A 27,675-nucleotide genomic window follows, 5' to 3' on the forward strand; every position below is an offset into this window, starting at 1 on the left:
GAACGGTGTAGGAATTACAACAGTTTGCATCTGTGCCTCCCACTTGTTAAGGGACCAAAAGTAATGGGACAATTGGCTTCTCAGCTGTTCCATGGCCAGGTATGTGTTATTCCCTCATTATCCCAATTACAATGAGCAGATAAAAGGTCCAGAGTTCATTTCAAGTGTGCTATTTGCATTTGGAATCTGTTGCTGTCAACTGTCAAGATGAGATCCAAAGAGCTGTCACTATCATTGCAGCAAGCCATCATTAGGCTGAAAAAACACAACAAACCTATCAGAGCGATAGCAAAAACATTAGGCGTGGCCAAAACAACTGTTTAGAACATTCTTAAAAAGAGCTCAGCAACACCAAAAGACCCTTGAAGACCTCGGAAAACAACTGTGGTGGATGACCGAAGAATTCTTTCCCTGGTGAAGAAAACACCCTTCACAACAGTTGGCCACATCAAGAACACTCTCCAGGAGGTAGGTGTATGTGTGTCAAAGTGAATAATCAAGAGAAGACTTCACCAGAGTGAATACAGAGGGTTCACCACAAGATGTAAACCATTGGTGAGCCTCAAAAACAGGAAGGCCAGATTAGAGTTTGCCAAACGACATCTAAAAAAGCCTTCACAGTTCTGGAACAACATCCTATGGACAGATGATACCAAGATCAACTTGTACCAGAGTGATGGGAAGAGAAGAGTATGGAGAAGGAAAAGAACTGCTCATGATCCTAAGCATACCGCCTCATCAGTGAAGCATGGTGGTGGTAGTGTCATGGCGTGGGCATGTATGGCTGCCAATGGAACTGGTTCTCTTGTATTTATTGATGATGTGACTGCTGACAAAAGCAGCAGGATGAATTCTGAAGTGTTTCGGGCAATATTATCTGCTCCTATTAAGCCAAATGCTTCAGAACTCATTGGACAGCGCTTCACAGTGCAGATGGACAATGACCCAAAGCATACTGCAAAAGCAACCAAAGGGTTTTTTAAGGGAAAGAAGTGGAATGTTATGCAATGGCCAAGTCAATCACTTGACCTGAATCCGATTGAGCATGCATTTCACTTGCTGAAGACAAAACTGAAGGGAAAATGCCCCAAGAACAAGCAGGAACTGGAGACAGTTGCAGTAGGGGCCTGGTAGAGTATCACCAGGGATGAAACCCAGCGTCTGGGGATGTCTATGCGTTCCAGACTTCAGGCTGTAATTGACTGCAAAGAATTTGCAACCAAGTATTAAAAAGTGAAAGTTTGATTTATAATTATTATTAGTATGTCCCATTACTTTTGGTCCCTTAACAAGTGGGAGGCACATATGCAAACTGTTGTAATTCCTGCACCGTTCACCTGATTTGGATGTAAATTACCCTCAAACTAAAGCTGACGGTCTGCAGTTAAAGCACATCTTGTTCGTTTCATTTCAAATCCATTGTGGCGGTGTCCCAATATTTATGGACCTGACTGTACAATCAGCAAAGAAGGACCTTTTAATCATCTACAAACTGTTCTAAACAAGTCACCCGCACCTTATCGGCCATGGCCCTATCTTTTTACCCATTGCAATGTAGAGGGGTCGGGTTCTGTTCCCTTTCTCTGGTGCTGCATTATAAATGCAACTGGGGGAGGCCAAGGAGAAAAGGGAAAAGTATAGTGCTGAGAGTGCATAGGCGGGATGTGACGAGGAGTGACACATCTTCAAATCGGAGTTCTCTGCCGCTTCCAAAGCAGCCATAATCCTCCTTCGTACTGATGAGGGACAAGCACCTCGAAACATCTGTCTACAGAGGTATATCTGGCTTGTCTATATTCCCTTGTCAAATCCCAAGGCTTGTTAGAAAGTCGGATCTTGACTCATAGGGAGCCACTTCCAATAGGTGGTTGCCGGCGAGATGGTTGAGAACTCTTTGGATATTTGTTTCTGATCGAGCATTACCAATAACATTACCAGACACCCTGCCTAAGCAAGTAAAGGTGGAGGAGTTCAGTAGAAGTAGGTACTACTCATACTAACTCTAGTCTAATAACTAACTTTACGTTATTACATAAAAACCATTTGCCGTCCCAGTTTCTGGAATAAACTTTGAATGTTCTTGTTTGTTCCACCTCTCAGTCAATGTTCGTCCACCTTTTGTTATGGTCAGCGTTGCCTCCATCTGTATGACTGATGGATTTGTACAAAGTACAGCGTGATGTTCATCTTTGAGCATTTTCGTCTCCCAGCTGGAGGTTGCTTATAATCTTAGCCATGAATCTAAAATTATTCTCCGAATTCTTAGACGTCAGATTAGCTCAGCTTTCTTCTCTGCAGCGACTTGAAGTAATCCTTTGCGTGAGATACCCTCTTAGATAGGTGGATTCCTGGAGCCTCGTTAATTTAGGAATTATGGAAAAAAAAAAATAAACTTCTGGTATGTCATGTGGCCTCTTTTCCCCTCTCATCACATGGAAAGTTCTTTGGCCTTCCTTACATTTTGACTTCAAGGAGAATCTTTACGATCTGGGAGTAGTCTTGTTTATGTTGGCATCTGCTGGGCAGGTTGGGTTTTCATCCTGCGATTCTGTGAAGATCCAACTTGTGATACCATTACATGGTGATTGCAAATAATTAAACAGAGTTCTCATAGAGGTAACACAATTTGGCTGACTATGCTCATTTTCTCTTTTAAGGCTCAAGTTTCTCTTTTTTGACAAGACCTTTTTGTCACCCAGCAATGATCAGATTAAAGGGATTCTGTCATGAGATTTTACCCCATAACCTAAACATATGCTAATGTCCGGACTAATCAGAATCCTAAGCTGGCCTTATTAAACCTCACTGTGACTCTATTTGCCCAAAAAACAGGTTTTTATAACCTGTCAATCACTTACTTAAGGTGCCCAAGGGGAGGTCCGTTAATACAGGGTGCCCGACCGCACCCCTCGCCGTCTGGTGCCCAGTGCCGCCTTCCCTATCTTCTGCGCCGCCTTCTACAGCTTAGTGCCGCCTCCACAATACTACCCATCCCTCTGCCAGATCCCACGCCTGCGCACTAGGCTCAGCCGCTTCGTTGAGCGAAGTGCGTATGCGCCGGCCTGATGCAGTACCCCAGCACGACCACTGGTTTTATCCACTGTATAGCTTCCAGGACCACAGCTGATCGGTGGGGGTGCCGCATGTTAGGACCACCACTGATCTGATATTGGTGACCTATTGTGAGGAGGCTGAAGGGACACTCTTGGCCACTGGGTGAATAGAGGTCTATGGATATGTTTGATATGTACGCCAAGCTTTCCCTGCTAACATGTGCCATACAAGGCTAGTATACATGGAGCATTACTTTAACTATCCAAAAATACCAGGCCGGATTAGCTCATTAGTCTGAGGACCAGGGCAATGGAGGAGAGCTGGTCCATTCGTGAATTGCTGGGTGACATTCAATACATTTCGATATAATCCTGTAAAGGATCAGGAGCAGGTTAATCGGCATAGACCTGCATATTCGTTGGGTGGGATCGCTGGTGATATAATTGATGGTTAGTAAACCTGCTGATGACATCAGTGAAGTGTCACCCTGTCTGACCGTCTCTTATTTCATCCTCTGCTCTTCTGCGGTACTACCAAAATAATCGTAATCCATTCTGATTCAGCGTGGAAAGCTGAAGTCACAGGCTTCATATTTGTTGCTGTTGCTTAGATTACTTGGACCTCCTTTCTGTAGATTTCCTTTCCACGTTTTCTGCTCCGGGTGAAATGTTCACGCCACTTTTATAGATGACTGAAGAAGGCACGATGTAAGTGGATAAAGCTCAGCCCAAAAACTGTAAATGACGCTGGTATCACTTGATGCGGCTTAATTCGTGTGATTTTTGCCTAATGCCACCACAGACCTACCTAAAAAAAAAAAGAGAAAATAATTTTAAAAAAATGCACCTTTTCCGTGGCATTTTTCATGACCGTGTTTTTTATTTTGGTGGCCAGCTATTACTTCTACAGTCTGTATTGAAATATAAAATACAGTACATACAAAGAGGGACATTTATTAAGACCACAGTTTTACTGCCACTTATTAAAGAGGTTGTGTCACAAACATAGTCTACATTTTTCAAACCAGCCCACGGATCTGAATACTTTTGTAATTGCATGTAATTAAAAATTTTGTATAGCCATTGAGTTATTCAATAAAATGAATCTGTATAGCGCCACCTGCTGTCTGCTCTTTTCTCCTTATTTTCGCTGATCTGGTTGAACGGACTTAGTTTAAATCATCTGCCACCAGCCATATGTTCTGTTAGAATCTGTGGCAGTTACATGGAGAGACCTGCAGCAGAAAGGACACACCCCCTGAGCTGCCAGGCTGAAGAGAATCTAGCAGAACAATTGGAGCCGTGAATATGGAGATCTCTGGACCCATGTGAGGTACAGGGCTGGTTCTAGCTTTGTTAGAAAGGTGTTGTCATGTAGTATATGACGTCTGATTTTCATTTTTTATTTTTTTTACACACAATCATGACATAACCCCCTGAATACAGGTTAAGGCCTCATGCACATGGTGGTCTGCAAAACAGATACCGGCCGTGTGCATGCCACATCACTGTGCGGACCCATAGACTTCAATGGGTCCGTGATCCGCATGTTGTGGCGAAGTTTAGGACATGCCCTATGTTTTGTGGCGTGGCTGCACAGATGCAGAAGCACACAGAAGGGCTACTTTACATGATGGATTTTGCAAAAGGTGGCAGTTTCTGCCTCAATTTTACCATTTCAATGCAAAGGTCCCGTTTTCGGTTTAGCCCAATAAGATTGAGCTCAACTGTGGGTGGGTGCTACCACGGGTTCCAGAGGCATCTATGTGGACACCACCCCAAGAAAGGACATGTACTTTCAAAAAAAATAATAATTTGGCACAGTCATGCCTATAAACTGCGGCCACATGAACTGAGAGGCAGACTCCTTGTGGCTGCTGGCGGCATTTTTGGCATGGCGTCTGCACCGAATTCCACCAGCAAAAGACTCTGTGTGAACAAGGCCTTAGGATGGTAGAATTTATAACAGATTGGGTCATTTATGATCTCCATGCCACAGCGGCATTTACATGCACTTATTGTGTTAAAGGTGTTATCCAACGTCTATAATGCCCCCTCCTCCCCATATGCCCGGGCCCCTCACAGAGGTTGTACTTATCCCGCTGCCCGGCACCCGAGTCGCTTCTGATGCCGGAACGGTGGGGGGGCAGCCAATAGCAGGCCACAACGGGAACAAGCCTCCCTAGCATCGCAGGTGACGCTAGGGAGGTTCGTTCCCGTCGCGGCCTGCTATTGGCTCCCCCCCAAACGCCGGATGTTTCGTCTGGCATCAGGAGCGACACGGGTGCCGGGGAGCAAGGTAAGTCTGTGTGAGGGGCTCAGGCATTTAGGGGGGCATTATAGATCTTGGATAACCCCTTTTAATGCATTTCTAAGTCACCAACTAAAATGAATGATTTCCAATGACCATTTTTCAGCTGAAAAAATTGTGAACTGGCGGCTGAGAATGTGATTGGCCAGGTTAGAACATTTTGGCAGTTTCCCTCCGAAACTATACATGCATGGCGTGATTGGCTCAATTCAGCTGATTTGCCATTGTGTTCAAGGACCAAGGCTTCAGTTTAATCTGACATGTTGCTGGTAGCTGCAATCTGGCCAATCGTTTTTTAATTTTTGTGGAAGGGTTAACACGGTTAGGGCTCATGCACACAAGTTTTTTTTTTTTTTTTTGGGTCCGCAAAAACACAGATGACAGCCATGTGAATTTTGCAGAACGGAAGGGCCGGCTCCTAATAGAACAGTCTGTACTGCGGGCAATAATAGGACATGGCTATTTCCGTTTTTTTTTTTTTTTTTGCGGCCCCATTGAAGTGAATGGTTCTGCATACGGGCTGCAAAAAAAACTAGAACGGAGCCTTTAGGCTGAAGCGAAGAAGAACTTAGAGAACAGCCTACATGGCAAAAAATTGCAGTGTAGCAATGCCTGCGTTGCAACTAATCAAAGTGAATAGGGTGACAATAAATCCTTAACTTACAGGCTGCAGTGCAACCCCATTCACTTTCATTTGTTGCGATGCAGGCAGTGCTGTAATTTTTGGCCCTGCAGAGTGTACCACGGCCATAGTGGCTGTATAATCCTGGCCTAACTGATGATGTCCAGTTGTCATTTGTCATCGATCTTCTCATTCATTCTTTATTATTTCCTTTGTAAATAGGAAATGGCGATACGCGCTTTGAAGCAGACGGGGAGCCGGAGCATTGAGGCAGCCCTGGAGTTCATCAGTAAGATGGGATATCTGGACCCCAGAAATGAGCAGATTGTCCAAGTGATCAAGCAGACATCACCAGGTAAACCCTATGTGAGCAATGATTCTCTGTATACATGCGGATATCTATCAGTGATAGAAGTACGGATCAGCATAAAAAAATAATATCCAAATGTATGCTGTGATGTACCCATAGCCATATATGGCTCTAATGTGTGACAACTTAAAGGGGGTTGTCTCATGAAAAATATTCTACAGTTTTCAAACCAGCACCTGGATCTGAATACTTTTGTAATTGCTTGTAATAAAAAATTTAGCATAGCCACCAAGTTATTCAATGAAATGTATCTGTATAGCGCCACCTGCTGTTTCTTCTTTTTCTTATTTCTTTGTCCTGCTCACTGAGAAGGCCGCACATGCTCAGTTTCATCCAACTGCCTCCCGAGCTGTGATAGGCAGAGCTGAGACACGCCCCCTGAGCTGCAGCAGAAAAGACACTCCCCTGAGCTGCCAGCTTGATCTAAATCTAGCAGAGCAATGAATGAGGAGATCTCTGGACCCATGTGAGGTACAGGGCTGGTTCTAGCTTTGTTAGAAAGAGATTGTCATGTACGACGTCTGATTTTTCATTTTTATTTTATTTTATAATAATCATAGGATAACCCCTTTAAAAGCATTGTCACATTAAATGTTTTAATATGATTCAGAATGCAAAACTAGTTACTTTTGTAATTTACTTTCTGTTACAAAAATGTTCCAGTTGTGAGATATGCTCATACCTTCATTATAATGGTGCCCCCTGGTGTTTAATCTGGAAAGTAATGTGCACATCCGACTGAGGTGGTCACACAGGCTCAGTTCCATCCTTGTCTACTGTTAGAAGTTATGACAGTTACAAGGAGCGAGCTAGAGCAGAAAGGGCATGCCCTCTGAGCTGTGAGAAGGAGAGGGCTGAAGCAGAAAGAACATGCCCCCCTGTGCTGCCATCTTGAAATAAATCTAGCAGAACAATTGGAGCAATGAATGGGGAGATTTCTGGATCCATGTGAGGTACAGGGCTGGTTCTAGCTTTGTTAGAAAGAGGTTGTCATGTACTATGTGATGTGATGTATGCCAATCATGGCATAACCCCTTTAAGTTGGTTTGGCAGTATAAAGCAGCTGTATATTGAAGAGCATGTGAACATTTTTATTTTTTAACAGTGGGAATCGGAGGCAGACGTATGCTACTATATGAGTATCTAGGTGCATCGGTCTGGGGCAGTAGTGGCACTGACGAAACTGGGTAGAATTTCCACAAAAGTCCATGGCAGAAACCGCATGTGTTACATGCAGGTTTTTATTCAAATTTGCCTTACAAAGAGTGAAATCCACGCTGCAGGTCAATTTGTGGTGCAAATTTTTTTTTTTCTGCAACATGTGAATGAGATTTAATAAAATCTCATCCACTTTGTTGGTACTGTAGTTGATTGCAGATTTTCCACATACAATTCCACTGCAGAAAACCTGCAGCATATCCACTATGTGTGAACATACCCCAATAGTCAAACATCGCAGAGGAATCGGAAGTGCTGAGTAGAGGTCCCAGTTTAATACATTCTCCCAAGGTCAGAAATGGAGTTTGGTGCCCTAGCCTTTGAAATTCTGTTTTTGCTCTTGGTAATTAGTAGTAAGACCTTTTAGAAATTGGTTAACGTTTGCTGTTTGTTTTATTTTTATGCTTTAAAGGTAAAGGTCCATCCCCAAATAATGTTCTTCATCGGTCAAGCTTTGAAGGACCAAATGAACCTTTTCCTCCATATCATCCAATGAATAATGCCTATGACGGGCCAAGTTTTCCTGTTGAAGGTGCCAATGTTCTTAATGATGTTCCACGGCAATACATGGACTACTTGCTTTCTGCACCCCAGCCAGGCGCAATGAATGGACCATCTTCAAGACCTACTACTGCAGGTCATCAGCACCAACAGAAGGCCTATGCCACCAGTGTAGAGTCTGTTGCAATGAATTACACTATTCCCAACCAGGGACTACCCATACAGGCTCCTCATACATCAAATAGCCCACACTATGCCCGTCAGCATCTTATAGTACAAGGGGAACCTATGGGTTACGGAGTGCAAAGAACCCCATCGTTTCAAAACAAAATGCAGCAAGATGGCGGCTATGTTAATATTCAAAACAAAGGACCAGTGGCACAAACCAGCCCAGGCCATACGTTTCAGCAAGCACCAGCCGCTTTGTACATGCCGCACCCCCACCACAAGCAGTCAAGTCCTTCTCACCAAATGCTTGTCATGTCTAGAGGGTCTCCATATACAAATGATTTTCCTGACTCTCCTCAGAACCTCCTTAATCAAAATAGCATGAATATGGAAATGTATGATATGGGAGGTATGTGGCAAAATCCACAGTCCCGACGCGATTCTCTCCAAGGTCCTGGCATGGAATCCTCAGCACGACAACACATCCCCTTCAGACCAGAGTCGCAGGTACCAAGCCGCACTAACTCCTTTAATAACCACCAGCAACAAAAGCAGGTCCAGATGTGGCCAACTCCTCAAAACAAACCAGATACTTCTATGGCCTCACCTACCATCACAACCGTGACATCTGCCCACATACTTCAGCCAGTAAAGAGTATGAGGGTGATGAGACCAGAACCTCAGACTGCAGTAGGTCCATCTCACCCTGCCTGGTTGGCTTCACAAGCAGCTGTCGCAGACAATCTAGAGAAGATGGAGCCCCATCCAATATCTGTTGGTGGTCCAGGTGCTTATGGGATTGAGGCAGAATATAACAATCAGGATATGAGATTTCCACCACCTCCTTACCGAACGCACCTTTTTCACTCAGAACAGCATGAGATAAACGCCTTATGCAAAGGAGTGGAGCAGAATATGCGGGTTGTGGACACCGTGACAAGTAGTCAAGCGGAGGAAGCCAATGGTGACGTAAAACACGAGAAATCAAGTAAATCTTCTAAACCCAGTAAGCCTGGGAAGGATAAGAAGCAGATACAAACGTCACCTGTACCAGTGCGTAAAAACAGCAGGGATGAGGAGAAGAGGGAGTCCAGAATCAAGAGCTACTCACCATTTGCCTTCAAGTTTTACATGGAACAGCATGTGGAGAACGTTCTCAAAACCTACCAGCAAAAGATTAATAGGCGGCTTCAGCTGGAACAAGAGATGGCCGAGGTAAGCTCTTCCATTTAGTATGTTTTTACTAGACCTCAGAAATGCAGGGAAGAAACATTCTGTTACCCCTGACACAAATTCTAGATCTTTGTACCCAAAGGCAGTTATTTGGAGTATTATGGAGTTTCATTTTCTGTGTCCAATGTGGGCAGTGCCATTTTGCATGGCCTCCAATAAATCTGTAGGCCATAATATGGTGATCTGCCCCTGACCGGTTAAGAGCCTGCATTATGTCCTCAAGGCTATGACTTTTTTTTTTTCTGTTTAAGTGAATTGATCTTATCACTATATCACTGGGGCAGATTTACTAAACCTAATATTGGTTCATGGATGATAAATTTGGTGAATGTCAAGAACATTTTGTCTTAAACGGGTTGTCCAAGGCCTATAACGCTGCATCTCCCCATCACATGGATGAAAAATTCGGGGGGACGGAGGTCAGCCAATAACGGGCCGCGACGGGAACGAGCCTCCCTAGCATTGCGGGAGCCGCTAGGGAGGCTCGTTTTCATTCGCCGACGGGGAGATGCAGCGACGGCCGTGCCAGCATCAGAAGTGACGCGGGTGCCGGGGAGCGAGCTAAGTGCAATCTGTGTGAGGGACCTGTGCATATGGCGGGGAATGGGGGGGGGGGGCATTTTAGGCCTTGGATAACCCTTTTAAAGGTTTTCAAGTTATCCACAGGATAGGGGATAAGTAACTGACTTTTGGGACACCCACCGATCTCTAGAATGAAGGTCCCACTACATCAGGTTGGTCTTCTCTGTTCATCTTCTATGGCACTGCCGGAAAAAGGTCCACCACTGTACTCGGCTTTCTCTGGTAGTCCCATAGATAATGAATGGAGTGTCAGGACACATGCCCGACTTGCCGCTCCATCAGATGGGCCTGCATTCTCGGGATTGGTCAGATCCCATTGGTCAGTTATTCCCTAACCTGTGGATTGGGTGATAACTTGCAAATTTGGCACAGCACCTTTAATTGTACACCACCTATTGGTTGGCTTACTTTTTGCCAATGTTGCATCTTGAGCCACGCCCTTTTCCAACTAAGTTACATCCCTTTCCCGCTACGTCATGCCCTTTTGGTAAGTTAGGGCAAATTTGAGTGCATTTTACAACAATTTTAGATGGACTCGCCAATTTTAGATGGACTGTTTTCTAAGCTGGACTCGCCTTCACCGTGCAGGGTCGGTACATGGAGCTTGAGATGCTAAAATGTCGGCATCTACCAAGGCTTCATGTAGGTAAGGACAATATACCCTTCAACGTAAAAATATGCAGTTAGAGAGCGGGCAGTTGCTGGATGGGTAATAAGAGCTGGTGCTACATTCCCCCTGTCAGACATATAGACAGATCATGGGCACCTCTCAAAAATAAATCCAGGATTAAATTAGATGACACGCTCATTTATTTTCTATATTTAGAGACATTTTGTTGAAACATTTATTTTGAGATTTTCCAATTATGACTGTCGTGACAGCTGTAGAGACAAAATCATCTATTTTCAATTCTCAGAGCTTTCCTTCTGTCATCTGCAGATAAAGTCCCTAAAATGTTTATAATATAGGAAGGCAAATTGTGTCCGTCTTGAAGAAGATATTTTTTTTCCCTCGGAATCTATAAGGGTTCATACAATGGGACGTAGCTTTTTGGAACTGTGGACTGCATATAGAGAGTCCCTTTTATTTTTGGTCAAATTTTTGTATTCTTGTATTCGGGTAGTTGAACTTACATCATATTAGTGCATTATATTGATGTTCTTTATTAACCCCTTCACGCATTATGACATCACTGTATGTCATAATGTGTGAGGGGATGTATGGAGGGGGCCAGTTGTGCCTCCCCTGTAATTTAACCCCTTAGGTGCCGTGATCAACGCTGATTGCGGCACCTGTGAGTGAAGGCAGAGGGATGCGGCTCCCTCTGCCTTCAGATTGGAGCCCCCACAGCGAAATTGCGGCGCTCCGATTGGTTGCCATGGCAGCCTGGACGCTGCTGAAGAGCTCCAGGCCTGCCATAGCAATCTCCATACCGAGCTATGCACGAGGCATAGCTCAGAATGGAGACTGTAAAAATCCTATTCACCCTAATAGAGATCTATTAGGGTGTATAGGAGAGGGGATCAAAAGATCCCATGTATTAGACCCCTAAGGGGTCTAATAGTTTAAACAACAAAATAGTTTAAACAACAAAAAATAAACACCAATATAGTAAATGTTTAAATCGCCCCCTTTCCCAATTTTACATATAAAAATATATAAACAATAAAAAAATAAAACCTATTAGGTAACGCTGCATCCGAAAAGGTCTGAACTATTAAAAAAAAATTTTTTAATTCCTGTGCGGTGAACGCCGTAACGGGGGAGGGGGGGGATGAAAAACACGCAATTAACCAAATTTTTTTTTGTCATCTTGTCTCAAACCCCCGCCCCCCCCCCCCCCCCCCCCCCCCCCAAAAAAAAATTAAAGTATAACTGTTATATATATATATATATATATATATATATATATATAATTTTTTTTTTTTGAGTATTGGATTGTGGTGATCAATATCACCTTGGTGGCCCTAGTTCAACTTTTCACTGTGTATTCAATTACCCCTTAATTCCACATTTTTGTTCCCTGTACTGCCTACTTTTACCTGTGCTTAAAATAGGGTTGCTAGGCATGGTCCGTCTTAGACGGAGCACGCAGCGTGCAAGGTCAGATTACTGACAGCCAGGGACTGTAAGTAAATGATTAAAGCCAGGTCCTCCCCAGCAGCTGATAACAGTGCCTGGGCTGTGTGCACTTCTCCCTGTCCCTGCACTTGGCAGACGCTCCCTCACTCAGCAGAGCTGGAGAATGCAGAGTCGAAGCAGCGCAGACCAGGGAAGGGAGATCTGCCATCTGCTCAGTGTATAAATGAAAGCAACATATGGTAAGAGGACCCCTCTGTGCTGCAGGAGATTAACCCTTTAGGGGGGAGGGCTCTGGTTACTGACACTTTTGGGGGCTATTGTTACTGGCTAGTGAGGGCAGGCGGGATTAGCCTCAGGGTGAGGGCAGTGGCGGCCATCTTAACTGAATAGTGAAATTTCAGTTTTATGCAGACTGGTTGCTAAGGGCTGAATCTTCTTAAATATGGGGTAAGTCAGTCTAATGGTAACTGATTCTGGAATATCATGTTATTAGTAACTACATATATGAAAATTTAAATTAGGGTCTAAGTGTGACAGTTATCCTTTAAATAAAAAATTAAATAACAGCGATCAAAAAGACGTACATACCACAAAAATGATACCAATTAAAAAGTTTGTTACGCAAAAAACAAGCCCTTATACAGCTCTGTAGACCAAAATATAAAAAAGTTACGGCTGTGAGGATTTGGCAATGCAAAGAATTTTTTAGTTTTTTTTAAAGTAGTAAAACAAAAAAAAGTATACAAGTATTAGTATTGAGCCGCAGAATAAGGACGTCAGGATGCCATTTTTAGTGCACAGTGAACGCTATGATGTCAAAACCCCAAAAATCTTGGCAGAATTCTGGTTTGTTTGTTTTCAATTTTGCCACAAAGAATTGGTAAATTAAATGCCGGCGTTAAAAAAAACTCAATGTGTCCCTCAAAAAATAAGCCCTCATATAGCTACGTGAACGGAAAAGTTATGGTTATTGGAACGTAGGGAGGAAAAATCAAAAATGCAAAAATGAAAATAGGCCTCAACCCCAAAGGGTTAAAGCTGTTATTATTATTGGAATCCCTCTTGAGCCTCAGGGGCATCCTGACATGCAGGACAATGGGGGATTTCACATTTGTGCTAATGTTTCCATCTCGGACGGTGCTGACAGATCTTAGGCTACTTTCACACTAGCGTTCGGGGCTCCGCTTGTGAGTTCCGTTTGAAGGGGCTCACAAGCGGCCCCGAACGGATCCGTCCAGCCCGAATACATTCTGAATGGATGCGGATCCGCTCAGAATGCATCAGTCTGGCTCCGTTTGTCCTCCGCTCCGCTCAGCAGGCGGACACCTGAACGCAGCTTGCAGTGTTCAGGTGTCCGCCTGGCCGTGCGGAGGCAAACGGATCTGTCCAGACTTACAATGTAAGGCTACTTTCACACCTGCGTTTAGGTCGGATCCGTCTGGTATGTGCCCAGACGGATCCGCACCTATAATGCAAACGCTTAGATCCGTTCAGAACGGATCCGTTTGCATTACCATGAACAAAAAAAAAAAAAATAATAATATTTTTTTTTTTTTTGTTCATGATAATGCAAACGGATCCGTTTTGACTTTACATTGAAAGTCAATGGGAGACGGATCCGTTTGAAAATTGAGCCATACTGTGTCATCTTCAAACGGATCCGTCCCCATTGACTTACATTGTAAGTCTGGACGGATCCGTTTGCCTCCGCACTGCCAGGCGGACACCTGAACGCTGCAAGCTGCGTTCAGGTGTCCGCCTGCTGAGCGGAGCGGAGGACAAACGGTGCCAGACTGATGCATTCTGAGCGGATCCTCATCCACTAAGAATGCATTAGGGTTGGACGGATCCGTTCGGGGCCGCTTGTGAGCCCCTTCAAACGGAACTCACAAGCGGAGCCCCGAACGCTAGTGTGAAAGTAGCCTAAGTCAATGGGGACGGATCCGTTTGAAGTTGACACAGTATGGCTCAATTTTCAAACGGATCCGTCTCCCATTGACTTTCAATGTAAAGTCAAAACGGATCCGTTTGCATTATCATGAACAAAAAAAAAAAATATATTTTTTTTTATTTTTTTTTTGTTCATGGTAATGCAAACGGATCCGTTCTGAACGGATCTAAACGTTTGCATTATAGGTGCGGATCCGTCTGGGCACATACCAGACGGATCCGACCTAAACGCAGGTGTGAAAGTAGCCTTAGATGCCTTTTATAATTCAGGAAATGCTATAAAAAAATCCTGGCCCTGGCCGGTCGCTGTGGTCTCGCCGGTGCCGTAGGTGTTGGTGACTGCTCCATCGGTATCCCGGCACGTTGTAGAACCTCACAGCCTTCAGTGCACTGTATGGGTACGGGAGTTCAGTTGGAAGGAGAGGGCAAAAGGGAACCCCCATCTATAGCGCATCTGCGCCTTTTGTAAGGCTTTGTGTTGCCGGTTTCATCTCCCTGCATCTGCAGAGTGTAGACGGTGCCAGGTCAGCATATAAATGAACTGAGGAGGGGAGCCCGGGTAAGGCTACTTTCACACTTGCGGCAGAGTGATACGGCAAGCCGTTCCGATCTGCATGCAAACGGACAGCATTTGTAGACAGCTCTGGATGCGGATCCGTCTTACAAATGCATTGCAAGAACGGATCCGTCTCTCCGTATGTCATCCGGAGAAACGGATCCGTTATATATTTTTTTCACATTTTTACCGGTCTGCGCATGCCAGCATTCCGGCAACTGATCCTGAATTTTGGACGGATAAAATACTGCAGCATGCTGCGGTATTTCCTCCGTCCACAACGCCGTTCAGTGACTGAACTGAAGACGTCCTGATGCATCCTGAACGGATTTCTCTCCATTCAGAACGCATGGGGATAAAACTGATCCGTTCTTTTCCGGTATAGAGCCCCTATGATGGAACTCAGTGCCGGAAAAGCAAAACGCTAGTGTGAAAGTACCCTAAGGTGGTCAAGTTCCGGGTTGCCGCCAGGATCTGGTCTCTCACCTCCGGATAGTGAAACTTAAGTACAACATCTCTCGGGAGCTCTGAAGCTCGGCGTTTTCCCAAGACCTTATGAATAGAGATGAGCGAACTTCTGTTTTAAGTTCGGCGTCTAAAGTTCGGCTTCCGGTTAGCGGAGGATCCCGATATGGATTCCGAATTCCGTTGTGGTCCGTGGTAGCGGAATCAATAATTGGCCATTATTAATTCCGCCACCATGGACCACAACGGAATTCGGAATCCATATCGGGATCCTCCGCTAACCGGAAGCCGAACTTTAGACGCCGAACTTAAAACAGAAGTTCGCTCATCTCTACTTATGAACTCTGTCCATTCGGAGCTGGCTTGTATCAGCTTGAGGAAGCAGGGCCGCAAACAAGGTGAGCAGGGTAGCAGATAGATCGGAAAAAGTCTCTGGGAGGCCCCTGACCCTCAAATTGCCTCTGCGTGACCTATTTTCTAGGTGTTCCATTTTCAGCTGAAGGGCAGCCAACTGGGCCGCATGGGAGTTGATGTCCTCCTTGTCTGCACCAATGGCATCTGAAATATCATCTGTCCACGTCTCCAGGTCAGAGACTCTGTTTCCTAAGTCTTGGATTTGGCGGCTAAATTCCGCCACGGCCTGCGAGAGTTCAGTACAGAACAGAGAGGCGATGTTTTTGTACAAATCTGCCAGACCTTGGTCTGGAACGGCTGAATCAGACGGGAGACCACTTTTAGTGGGGGTCCGCCATGATGGAGTGCTTGGTGAGTCGGAATATCTCCGGTAGTGTCTGCGACGGAGCCAGGGTGCCCGTAGTTTTTGCATGACCTCCTCGTGAGCCGCGCGCATGCACCTCCAGTGTTGTTTTTTTTAACCCCTGTCTAATAAGATTTCCTCGCCTGAACAATCCCTTTTAAATGGGTATTCCAAGATTCTTTAAAAAACTTTTAGTTTTTTTATTATTAGAAACAATCCCATTCTTGTCCTTTCACTGCATCTGGTATTGCAGTATAGTCCTATTCACCTGAACGGGGATGAGCTGCAGTACCATACAGGGCCTATGGACCAGAGAGGCAGTGTTTATAGGGCAGAGGACAGAGCCTGGACAAAACATTTAGGAGGGATTTCAGTGCGCAAGAAAAAGGAAATTGCGGCACTCACCTTCGAATGTAAAAAACTTTCTGTATTCTTCCATTGTTTAAAAATGGGTCAGCGGGACAGATGTCCTGCTGACTCATTTTTAAACCATGGTAGAATAAAGAAAGTTTTTTACATCCGAAGGTGAGTGCCGCAATTTCCTTTTTCTTGTGCACTGGCCTCTTGAAGATATTGCCTGTCGATGCAGAGCACCACCGGACGTGATCAGTACAGGACTATTACGGCATACACGTAGTGCCACTCGAGCTTTTTCTATGGTATTATTTTGGATTTAGGAGAGATTTATCAGCTCCCTGCGCCAGAAAAGTGGCGTTAAAGAGTTGCAGATGAGTGTGTTTTGCAGCTTTTTACATGCAACTTTTTTTTAAAGAGTTGCACAGGAAAACTGCCCTCACACCATTCAGAAAGGGGTCGTGACGCGGCCGGTAGCAGAGCGGAGCCAGCTGCCACCACTACTTTATCTTCATTTACACCAGTCTTTTGGTGCAAATTAAGCCAGAAATCTATGGCAGCTGAGGATTTCTGTTTAGGGACACAGGCTACCAGAGGATGTGCTTAATTTATGGCGAGGCCGGAGCCTCGTCATAAATTAGGCGCATCCTCCAGCAACCAGGAAGCGCCAGTCTTGATGAATCTCCCTCTATTCTGACTTGTACTTGTTGTGAGGAAACCTACCTGTATCTACCAACTTGTGGCCCTTTATTGTATGGGGGTACATCTTGTACTTTATGGACACCCCTTGAATAGCTCCTGCATTGATCTGATTTACAAAAAGCGGAGTTGTCCTTTATTACATCTCTAATGCAGCGTGACCAGATTATGTGCAGATGTAGCACAAGTTATCCGTAGGCAGTCACTCAGCTCTTTGTCCCGGCTACATATTTCTTGAGGTGTAGGAAGTCTGACTTTCTCTGTCTTGTTGACTTGGAAATAATGTAAGCAGATTGTCTCCCATCAGGACTAAAAATTTGGATTGTGTGATGTGTAATTATTTTTTTATTCTTGGGTGTGAACTTTGTATTCATTACCATATGGAAATTATGTTTCCCATAATCTGAGGGACATCTGCTTGGGCAAGAGAATATCTATTTTATTCATTTATGTATATATCACTAACATATTCCACAGCGCTGTACCGAGACTGTAATCAATCACATTGGTCCGTGTCCCCGTTGGGGGTCATAATCCAAATGAGAAATTAAATGGGTTATATATTTTTTTTTTATTGGATACAGCTCCACTTTTGCTCATAGGCTGTGTCTGGTACTGCAACTCTGTCCTGCTGACTTGAACAGGTGCAATACCAGACACAGTCCATGCACAAGAGAAGTGCTTTATTAGGGGGGGGGGGGGATAGATTCTTCTGATCCTGCGCAACCCCTTTAACCCATCTGTATGTTTGTGGAGCGTGGAAAGAAACTGGAGTACTTAGGGGAAGCCTACACAAACACAAGGAGAACAAAGTCTATGCAGATGTCATCCTTTGGGTTGACATGAATTCACAAAATCCTGTTAGCAACAGTGTTATCCATAGAGCGAACACAAGGATCGAGGTGATCCGACAGATGGGGGTTCAAGTCTGGAGATTTAGGGGACCAGGGTAGTACTTGGAAGTCTTGTTCATGCTCTTTCAACCAATGTCGGACATTTCTAGCCATTGTCTTGGTGGTAGATCCTATCCGCCCTATGGAAGACAATCGGCATGTATGGGTGTACGTGATCTGCATGGATCAGTTGAGAGTGCCTTCTACATGGACGAGTGGTCCAGAGAACGCCACAAAAACATTCCCTAGACCATAACTCTTCCAGCAATGTTTGCAGGGTGTTTGTTCTCTGATGTTTCTCGCCTGACTCGCCAAAGTCCATCTGCTCAATGAAGCAGAAAACGTGACTCATCCGAGAGACCCACCAAGCCAGCTCACGACGCGTTTCTGCAGTCCGCAGAGGCCCAGCTCTATTACTGCCACAAAAATTTCAACCGTTTCTGCTGATGCAACTTTGTTAGCCTTTGTTAGTGACCATCCTTCTGCTTTTGAGCCCTATATGCAGTAGGGTTCGCTGAACTGTTGTGTTAGACACACGTCTGGTAGCCCCTTGGTTTATTTCGGTGGTGAGCTGCTCCACAGTAGCATGTCAGTCCACCCTTGTGCACCTTTGTAGGCCACGTTCATCTCTCATATTGATGGCACGTGGTGCTCCGCAGTTGCCTTACACTTTCACCACAGCAGCACGAAAACAGGTCACAAACTGTGCAGTGTCAGATATACTGGCACCCTTGGCCCACAAGCCAATAATCATCTCTTTTTGCAACTCTAATAAATCATGCCTTTTACTCATGACAGCAACGAGGGATACTTGTGCAGACAGCCTATCTCACACCTTATATACCAACCAAGCCAGGCCACCACACGTGACTTCCTGCATGAGCTCCGCACCGTCAATGTCGAAAGTAGGAAGTGGTCATAATAATGTTACTTGACTGTGTATATATTTTACCTTGCTGATTATAGTTTGTGAACCCTTAAGAATTTTCTATAACTTACCTAAAATTGCATCAAATTTTCGCACAGGTTTTAAAAGTAGATGAAGATAACCAAATCAATTAAATGATCCAACAGACATTAGCTTTGTCATTTATTTATTGACGAAAATGATCCAATATCATATGTCTATGAGTGGCAAAACTATGTGAACCTTTACGTTTCCAGTAATTTTTTGATTAGTTGTTCACATTGGCTTAGTGGAATTTTAGCCCATTCCTCCATACAAAACCATTTCAAGTCTGTTATGATGGTGAGTTTCTTCCCGTGAGCTGCTCACTTTAGGTCCTTCACAATCAGTTTTATTGGATTGAAGTCTGGATTCTGATTTAATCATTCCAAAGCTTTAATTTTATTCTTATTTAGCCAATGACTTGTGTGCTTAGGGTTGTTGTATTGCTGCATAACCCAAGTTCTCTTGAGATTCCACTCACAATGTCTTGACATTTTTAGAATTTACTGGTAACATTCAGAATTCATTGTTCCATCAATGATGGTAAGCCGTCTTGGCCCAGATGCAACAAAATGGGCACAAACCATGATACTACTACCACTGTGTTTACAGTTGGGATAAGGTTTTTATGCTGGAATGCAGTATTTTCTTTTCTCCAAATATAACGGTTCTCATCCATCCACAAAACATGGTTCCAAAAGCCTTCTGGCTTGTTCGGGTGCTCTTTAGCAAACTGCAGATGAGCAGCAATGTTCTTTTTAGAGAGCAGTGGTTTCCTCTTGTAATCCTGCCATGCACGTCCTCCTGAGGGTTGTCTCATGAACATTAACTAATGTGAGAAGGGCCTTTAGTTGCTACCTTGGGTTCGTGGGCGAACTATTACACACAATGTCTTTGTTGGTTGACCACTTCTGGGGAGTGTAATGATGGTCTTGAATTTCCTCCATTTGTACACAATCTTTCTGACTGTGGATTGGTGGAGTTCAAACTATATAGAAATGGTTTTGTAACCTTTTCCAGCCTGATGAGCATGAACAGTTCTTCTTCTGAGGTCTTCAGAAACCTCCTTTGTTTGTGCCATGGTACACCTCTACAAACGTGTTGTGAATATCAGATTTTGATAGATCCCTGTTCTTTAAATAGTACAGGTCGCACACTCAAACCTAATTGTCATCTCATTAAGGCCTCATTCACACATATGTGGATTTTCACAGACCACGGTCCGTGAAAACCCATCCTGCTGAGTCCACAAGCGCACGGCGTCATTAGTTGCTATGACGCTTTGCGCCGTGGCCACTGTACAGTAATACACTCGTATGATCTATACTGTAGTTTTAGGTGAAATTTCTGCAGAATTATAGAAAATTCTGAAGGGTTCACAAATTTTCAGACACCCCTGTATGTTTTACCTTAGTGACTATATTCCTATATATGTTTTACATTACTGGTATATATTTTACATGGTGACTGTTACTGTATATGCTTTACCTTAGTGACAATAATACCATATATATTTTTACTTTAGTGACTAGTGTTACTAGACTTAGGCCCCTTTCACACGGGCGAGATTTCCGCACGGGTGCAATGCGTGAGGTGAATGCATTGCACCCGCACTGAATTCGGACCCATTCATTTCTATGGGGCTGTGCACATGAGCGGTGATTTTCAAGCATCACTTTGTGCGTTTTTTACGTAACGCAGGCCCCATAGAAATTAATGGGATTGCGTGAAAATCGCAAGTGCGGATGCGGTGCGATTTTCACGCACAGTTTCTAGGTGACGATTGGGATGGAGACCCGATCATTATTATTTTCCCTTATAACATGGTTATAAGGGAAAATAATAGCATTCTGAATACAGAATGCATAGTACAATAGGGCTGGAGGGGTTAAAAAATAATAATAATAATAATTTAACTCCCCTTAATCCACTTGTTCGCGCAGCCGGCATCTCTTCTGTCTTCATCTGTGAGGAATAGGACCTTTGACGTCACTGCGCTCATCACATGGTCCGTCACATTATCTTTTACCATGGAAATGGATCATGTGACTGACCATGTGATGAGCGTAGTGACGTCATCAAAGGTCCTATTACTCACAAAAGATGACAGAAGAGATGCCGGCTGCGCGAACAAGTGGATTAAGGTGAGTTAAAAAAAAAAATTAACCCCTCCAGCCCTATTGTACTATGCATTCTATATTATAAGGGAAAATAATACAATCTACACAACCTTGAACCCAAACCTGAACTTCTGCGAAGAAGTTCAGGTCTGGGTACCACATTCAGTTTTTTATCACGCACGTGCAAAACGCATTGCACCCGCGCGATAAAAACTGAACAACGGAACGCAATTGCAGTCAAAACTGACTGCAATTGCGTACCTACTCGCGCGGGTTTGCCGCAATGCACCGGGATGCATCCGGACACGCTCGTGTGAAAGAGGCCTTAGTGTTAGAGTGTTATTTTTTTTATCTTGGTGACTATTGCTATATTTGTTTTACCTCAGTGAGTGTATTACTATATATATTTTACCTTAGTGACTGTATTACTGTATATGTTTTACCTTGGTGACCATATTACTATAATCATTTTACCATAGTGACTGTATTAAAAAGATATATATATTTGAAAAAGGCTCTTGTATGAGCTGAAACGTTGCCATCCACATGGGTGAATAAACACCACTATCTTTTATCTGGAGTGCTGTCCGTTTTTCATCTCCTATATATATATATATATATATATTCATTTTACCTTAGTGACTGTATTACTATATTCATTTTACCTTGCTAACTATATTACAGTATATGTTTTGTGTGTTGTATTTTACAGGCTGGACTCTGTGAAGCGGTGCAAGAGCAGATGAGGAAAATCCTTTACCAAAAAGAGTCAAACTACAACAGGCTAAAAAGAGCCAAAATGGACAAGTCCTTATTTGTGAAGATTAAGACGCTGGGCATAGGTGCTTTCGGAGAGGTGTGTCTGGCCAGCAAAGTGGACACCAATGCTTTATACGCAATGAAGACCCTGAGAAAGAAGGATGTTCTGAATAGGAACCAAGTGGCCCATGTAAAGGCCGAGAGGGACATCCTGGCGGAGGCGGACAACGAGTGGGTGGTGAAACTCTACTATTCCTTCCAGGACAAAGACAATTTGTACTTTGTGATGGATTACATCCCTGGAGGAGATATGATGAGTCTTCTCATACGCATGGAGGTATTTCCAGAACACTTGGCCAGGTTTTATATTGCGGAGTTGACTCTGGCCATCGAGAGCGTCCACAAGATGGGATTCATCCACAGGGATATCAAGCCGGATAACATTCTCATAGATCTAGATGGACATATCAAGTTAACAGATTTTGGACTTTGTACTGGGTTTAGATGGACACATAACTCAAAATACTATCAGAAAGGTATGCTGGATGTTATCATCTGTAATGCTCTACCCAGAGGTGTGCTGGACTTGTGTATATGATGGGGAAGATTTATGAAACTGTCTAAAAGAAAAACTATGTCGCCCATTGTAACCAATCACAGCTCAGTATTCATTTTCCATGATCACTATAAGAAATGAAAGCTGCACTGTGATTGGTTGCTTCTCTACATGAGGATGTCTGCTGTCTCTAATCCCACTCCAGCTCCATTCTTTGGAGAATGTACTGATGGGGATTTTGAGTTCAGGAAATAATACATATTGCAGCTTGAGATAAAAACAGGGCTAATTAATGAACTTTTCATTTTCTTAGGGTACTTTCACACTTGCGTTAAACTTTTCCGGTATTGAGTTCCATCCTAGGGGCTCAATACCGGAAAAAAACTGATCAGTTTTATCCTAATGCATTCTGAATGGAGAGCAATCCGTTCAGTATGCATCAGGATGTCTTCAGTTCAGTCACTGTACGGTTTTTGGACGGAGAAAATACCACAGCATGCTGCGGTATTTTCTCCGTCCAAAATTCCGGAACACTTGCAGGAATGCCGGATCCGGCATTATTTCCATTGAGTGTTCAGGAACAACGGACCCGGTTTTGTGATCTGCGCATGCGCAGATCTTTAAAAATGTGAAAAAGATAAATACCGGATCCGATATTCCGGATGACAACCGCAGAGACAGATCCGGTATTGCAATGCATTTGTGAGATGGATCCGGATCCGTCTACAAATGGTATCCGTTTGCATACAGATTGCCGGATACGCCAGGCAGTTCCGGCGATGGAACTGCCTACCGGAATCCATCAACGCAAGTGTGAAAGTAGCCTAATCTGTGCTAGAGAAATTAATGGAGTGTTCCAAGATTTTTTTTTTTAATCATCAGTATCTGATCAGTGGGGGTCCGACACCCGGGACCCCCGACAATCAGCTGTTTGAGAAGGCAGCAGCGCTCGCACAGCTTTCTCTAGCTTTGCCTAGGCCATGTGACGTCACGTGGCCTAGGAGCAGCTCAGCCCCAAAGAAGTGAATGGGGCTGATCTGCGATACCAAGCACGACCACTATACAATGTATGGCGCTGTGCTTGGTGAGCTTAGAGAAGGCCACAGCACTACTGCAAGTGCCGATGCAGCTAATCGGCCACGGCAGATAAAAAAAATCTTAAATTTAAATGGATTTTCCAGAAGTACAATTTTGATGGCCACTTATCAGATATTGATGTAACCAGGCACGGCCACTACAGTGTATGGAGGGATCCATGGTGTTTCTGTGCACAGAAGCTCCTGAAATGAGCTTATCGTCTGGGGGCCTGGGAGTCGAAACCCCACCAAATATAATATAGATAGTAGGTCATCAGTAGTAAACTCCTGGAAAATCTCTTTAAACAGTTTGTACCATGACAACAGCTTATCCCATACCCACAGGATAGGGGATGTGTTTTGATGCGCAGGGGGTCTAATCACTGGGGTGCCACAATCACTAGAACGTGGGTCCACCCTTGTTCTCCCGTTTGAATGGATGCTTTTACCCGCTTTGTGGGACTGCCGGGGATAGCTGAGCTATGTACTTGGTTATCTCTGGCAGACCCATATAGTTGAACAGAGCGGCAGACACTCGTGTTCCCATTTAGACACGTGGACCCGAGTTTTAGTGATCGGCGGGGGCCCCAGAGGTTTGTCCCTGGCTGATCAGACACTTATCCCCTTATCTTGTGGACAGGGGATAAGTTGTCATGGGACAACCCCTTTAAACTGAACATAGAAGAGACTGTAGGGTCAGTGTGAAGTATAATGGAAGATGGCATATATGTTACCATATACACAAAAAAATTAAAATATTTTGTGCTCATTCCAGATTTCTAAATTTCTCTCTTCAGGGAATCACATTCGCCAGGACAGCATGGAGCCCAGCGAGCTGTGGGATGACGTGTCCAACTGCAGATGTGGAGATCGGCTGAAAACGCTGGAACAAAGGGCTAAGAGACAACACCACCGATGTCTGGCTCATTCCCTAGTAGGGACCCCTAACTATATTGCCCCAGAAGTCCTCCTGCGTAAAGGTGAGCGGCATCAGAAGCCCTGGATATCTTCTCTTTCTGTGACCTCTCTCGGATAGCTGGGCATTTTCTACTTTCATGACTTAGGGCCATTTTGTCTTGGTGTCCATAATGATCACCGATCGGGCAGTTCTTTGATCTTCTGATTATTATTATTACTATATGTCAGTATCTAGGTATTTTCTTCTAAAATCTGAACAAGGCAAGATAGTGTAAAAGTAATGCCCGCCTATGTCTACTTATGTCATTGTGCAGGGTACACACAGCTCTGTGACTGGTGGAGTGTGGGCGTCATCCTATTTGAAATGCTGGTCGGACAGCCTCCTTTCCTTGCACCCAACCCAACTGAAACGCAACTGAAGGTGAGAGCCGAGATCTTCGGACATTTTCTACTGAAATCTCCCATTTGCAATTCCCATTGACGTTCTTTGAACTTTTATATAAAATCCATCAACCTCAGTGAGGAACATGGACGTTGTTCTTGCCCCCATTGGGTAATATACAAACACTATGCATTCATGAGAAAAGTAAGCGGACGTTGCCATGATAAACTGTAGGAGATCCAAATTTTTATTTTCCAGAATAAGATCACAGCTTTACTCCCATGCGAAGACATTTGAGATGACGGTCTGGTATTTTACATGCAGCTAGTAAACTATACCCCGCTGGCATAAGATGTACCACAAGTCTTAAAAGGGTATACCCATCTCAGACTGGTGGCATATCACTAGGCGATTCCATCAATGTCCGATAGATGCATGTTCTACCTCTGGGACCTGCTCTTATCTCCAGAACAGGGCTCCCCAAAGTGATGGGAGAGCAGCTGTTCATTGCTATGGGACTTCTGAAAATAGGCAAGCGCGCTCGCTCAGCTATTTTCGGGCACTCCCCATAGCAATGAATGGAGAGCACTCTGCGCATTCTAATTTTAAGTTGCATTACTGAAATAAATGGACTTTTGCACGATATTCTAATTTTTCGAGTTTCCCCTGTATAATGTTATGGCACTGCATTTGACATAATTGTAGGGAGTTGTGTCCCACAAAGTGATTAGCCTATTCGACTTGCTTTATTGCTAATTTATAAGAAGTCAATGGCAGGTGTGAACCCAGTTCACTGATGCCGCCTTCTAATGTGTACACTGAATCCATGCCATTTGACCTGCCAGAACGGTGACACTGGTGAGCCGCGTCCACCACCTGCAACAAAGGAACCAGCGGAACCAACCCAGCTCAGCAGCGCCACCTTCTGACAGGTCAGATGTCATACGCTCAGCATAAATATAAATGTAGGCCAAAAGCCCAGGAGAGGCATGACTGTTAGAGTAGGTCCCGTCTGTTGGGGGCCACCTTATCGCTGGTAGATGGGCCCGACATATTCTTGATCAAAAATATGTACAAAGAGCTTCTACTTTTTATTTAGTAAGTATAGCAGTGATACAGTTTACACTTTCATGTATTCACCATTTATCTATTTCTTTGTGCATTAAGCAGTGTGCTGCTACTTGTAGTTCTACGCATTGTGTTGCAGCCAAGGTAGCAAGCACCTGTGTCCCTTTTTTTATATAGATTTTGGAGGTGCTGGACTGCTGGTTTATTTTCTTTTGTGATCGGTGGGGGTCTGACACCCAGGACCCCTGCTGATCAGCTGTTTGAGAAGGCACCGTCGCATGTAGTAGCACGGCATCCTTCCCACAGCTTTCCCTAGGCCGGGTGGCGCCACAGCTCAGTCCCATTGATGTGAATGGGGCTGAGCTGCGATACCCAGCATAGCCGCCATACAATGTACAGCTCTGTGCTTGGTGAGCTGAGAGAAGGCCGCGGCGATGATGTCTTCTCAGATAGCTGATCGGTGGAGGTCCCGGGTGTCGGACCCCCACCGATCAGATACTGATGACTTATCCAGAGGATAGGTCATCAGTATAAAAGTCTTTGAAAAGCCCTTTTAGTATTTTGCTACTTTTTTACTTGCAGTTCGTCTTAGACCTTTTGGTGATATTTTAAGTAGTTATGTTCAGCATAAAGTGAACAGCCATCTTTGATCTCAGACAGTAAACTTTCTTTTTTACATTAGCTGTTTCTGGTATCTTATTTTTTATTTTTTTAACATAAGTTTTACTTTTGTTTTAAAGGTAATAAATTGGGAGAACACGCTTCACATTCCCTCCCAAATCAAACTTAGCCCAGAGGCCACAGATGTGATCACTAAACTTTGTTGCGCAGCGGAGAACCGACTCGGCAGAAACGGGGCAGATGAAATCAAAGCTCATCCATTCTTTAAATCCATTGACTTCTCTTCTGACATTCGGCGGCAGCCAGCACCTTATGTCCCTAAAATAAGCCACCCAATGGACACGTCCAACTTTGATCCAGTGGATGAAGAAAGCCCTTGGAATGAGAGCAGGGACAGCACTATGGCCTGGGACACCCTCATGTCTCCGAATAACAAACACACAGAACACGCTTTCTACGAATTTACCTTCAGAAGGTTCTTTGATGATAATGGCTACCCGTTCCGCTATCCAAAGCCATCGCGAATGGAGCCCGCCCCATGTGAGGAATCGAAGGAAGAAAATCAAGAGGCAGAGTCAGGTGAAACAGAAAATTGCCAACCCGTCTATGTATGAAATGGTGACTTTTTGGGTATTAAATATCTTTTGCAGAGAAGCTGGTATCCATGACTGATGCCCATTTCTGTCTGCAGAGAGTTCTCTGCCTCCTGCCATAAAACTGAGGCGCTGAGAACATGCCACTCATCAGGATGGACGGAGGAGAGCCTTTAATATGAGACAGACTCATGATGAGCTCCCAGCAAATAACCAAAGACAATGGTACCTTTACCATGTGGTGCCTTCTTGGCAACATCGTAGAACGGTGCCCTCTAATGCAGCACAGTTTATTCTTTTCCTGCATAGCAATAAGCTATCGTTTTCCAGCGAAGTCTTTCAACCAGACAACTTTAGCGTCTTGGGCCTGGAAAATATTCTAATATGAGGCCGCATCTTGGATCATTTTCTAAAACAGTGACAAAGGGGGTCCAGCATTTAAAAAAAAAAAAAACACACAGATATTCTGTGTGTTGTGGCTGAACTGTGACGTGCAGGTGGCGACCACCGCCGGGGTCGACTGCAGTGTGGGAAAGAGGAAATCCGCTGCTATTACCTATAGGTTCAGAAATATTTTTACGGATATTGAAGGAGCGTATTCTGCTTATTATTATTATTATTATTATTATTAATATTATTATTTTTATTTTTTAATACAAACTTTATATATCTTAAGACGTCTGTTACTGACAACCTCAACAATTACCTATGTATTTTCTCAAAAAGAGCACTTATATATTTTCTAATATCTGTCTGACCTTTGTGGACTTAAGCTGCTGTTTATCGGATCTATTCTCTGTTCTGCAGATTTTTTATTT

The 27,675-nt window shown here is 44.1% G+C and overlaps 1 protein-coding gene across 3 annotated transcripts in view; it reads left to right on the forward strand.

Annotated features, from left to right (window-relative positions):
- Positions 1 to 27,532, forward strand: part of LATS2 (large tumor suppressor kinase 2) — a 58,636-nt gene extending 31,104 nt beyond the window's left edge. For all 3 annotated transcript variants that reach the window (XM_040426213.1, XM_040426212.1, XM_040426214.1), the window contains exons 3-8: positions 6,209 to 6,341; positions 7,987 to 9,458; positions 21,597 to 22,179; positions 24,073 to 24,255; positions 24,508 to 24,614; positions 26,384 to 27,532. In XM_040426213.1, coding sequence (XP_040282147.1) covers positions 6,209 to 6,341; positions 7,987 to 9,458; positions 21,597 to 22,179; positions 24,073 to 24,255; positions 24,508 to 24,614; positions 26,384 to 26,878 — 2,973 coding nt within the window. In that variant the 3' untranslated portion in view covers positions 26,879 to 27,532. The remainder of the gene's footprint in view (positions 1 to 6,208; positions 6,342 to 7,986; positions 9,459 to 21,596; positions 22,180 to 24,072; positions 24,256 to 24,507; positions 24,615 to 26,383) is intronic.
- The last annotated feature ends 143 nt before the right edge of the window (positions 27,533 to 27,675 follow it).

The sequence above is a fragment of the Bufo bufo genome, chromosome 3 (assembly GCF_905171765.1).
Source record: "Bufo bufo chromosome 3, aBufBuf1.1, whole genome shotgun sequence".
Taxonomy (NCBI): Eukaryota; Metazoa; Chordata; class Amphibia; order Anura; family Bufonidae; genus Bufo; species Bufo bufo.